The following is a 1214-nucleotide window of genomic DNA, read 5'->3' as shown; positions in this document are numbered from 1 at the left end:
AGCAATGAAAACTGGTGCTGAAGAACTTCATAGTCAAATCTGCTTCAAAAATTATGACCCAGAGAGAGAGAGAGAGAGTACTTGTATAACCCAGCCAATAAACACCCATAATCCAAACTTTTTAACATAAAAAAGTAATCACAAAAGCAGATATTTCACAGATTCAGCCCAAAAGAACTGCTCAAAGTAGAAACCCTAGAACTCCGCAATGACTAAAACAACAGTAACCCATCAAGAAAAGAAAATTGATTCCCAAAATCAAGAAAACAAAACCCAGAAAATCAAATATATAACCCAAATCTAACAAAAGACAACATGAACAAAACACTGATTGAAAATAAAAAACAACCTCGAATAGAGGACTAAAACAAGAAGAATAAAGAATGATATGAATAGAAAAACTTACATTTTATCAGCTTCCCAATTGGTCTGTGACATGTTGTTGAATCCAATACTTCAAACAAAAGTGAATAATACAATAATGTCAGATTTCAATCCATGGTTTCTTCTTGCTTCTGCTCTCTTAACCTCTAAAGACCAAGATTTAACATACCCAGAAATATTAAAACAAAAACAAAAAACAAAAAACAAAAAAACAAGCTTTTTGTTTCTGAAATGAAGATCCTCTAAAGAAGTAGAGGCACAAATATACAGAAAAGAAGATACAGAAAGAGAGAAAAAGAAAGAGGGTTAGAGAGAAATCTATCTGATGGAATAGAAGCTGGTAACACAGAATAATATATATACTGTGTATATGTATATAGTCATAGATTGAGAATATAATAAATTCTATATAATATATATATATATATATATATATATACTGTGTATATGTATTAAAGGCTTAAAGCAAAGTTGGATAGAGATGCCTTCAAACCTAGAAAAATTCTTTCTACTGTTTGTAAACTTTTTACTCAACAGAAAAAATACTTTATGCTGTTTATGAGCTTTTTATTCAATTTTTTAAATTTAATTACGTGTCAAAAATGATCGGTGAGTAATTATTCTTTAATTATTAATTAATTATCAATTATTCATCTTCTTAAACACATGAATTTAAAAAATGAGTTTTTCTTTGGTGTAAAATTGTAGGGGTTTTTTATTAAATAAAAAATATTATTTTTTTAACAAAAATAAAAATATATTAGAGTATTTACTTTTTTTAATAGCTATGGTGGATTGAATTTACCTTTAAAGCCCTTGGTCATGGTCAA

General features: G+C 27.8%; 1 protein-coding gene across 19 annotated transcripts in view; it reads right to left on the bottom strand.

The window, feature by feature from the left end:
• The window catches only part of LOC114294703 (transcriptional corepressor LEUNIG), a 36068-nt gene extending 35147 nt beyond the window's left edge, over positions 1 to 921 (bottom strand). For 11 of the 19 annotated variants that reach the window (XR_014344486.1, XR_014344488.1, XR_014344490.1 and 8 more), the window contains exon 1: positions 407 to 921. Coding sequence is in view for 7 of the 19 variants with exons in the window: in XM_082894683.1 (XP_082750809.1) it covers positions 407 to 438 (32 nt within the window). In the remaining 12 variants the exon portion in view is untranslated. The remainder of the gene's footprint in view (positions 1 to 406) is intronic. The other 8 variants (XR_014344489.1, XM_082894689.1, XM_082894687.1 and 5 more) reach the window with 2 other exon arrangements.
• Positions 922 to 1214: the final 293 nt, after the last annotated feature.

Source organism: Camellia sinensis, chromosome 11 (genome assembly GCF_055761805.1).
Source record: "Camellia sinensis isolate YWXY chromosome 11, ASM5576180v1, whole genome shotgun sequence".
NCBI classification, from domain to species: Eukaryota; Viridiplantae; Streptophyta; class Magnoliopsida; order Ericales; family Theaceae; genus Camellia; species Camellia sinensis.
The sequence above is the reverse complement of the archived record's forward strand: the minus strand, read 5'-3'. Positions and strand labels throughout refer to the sequence as shown.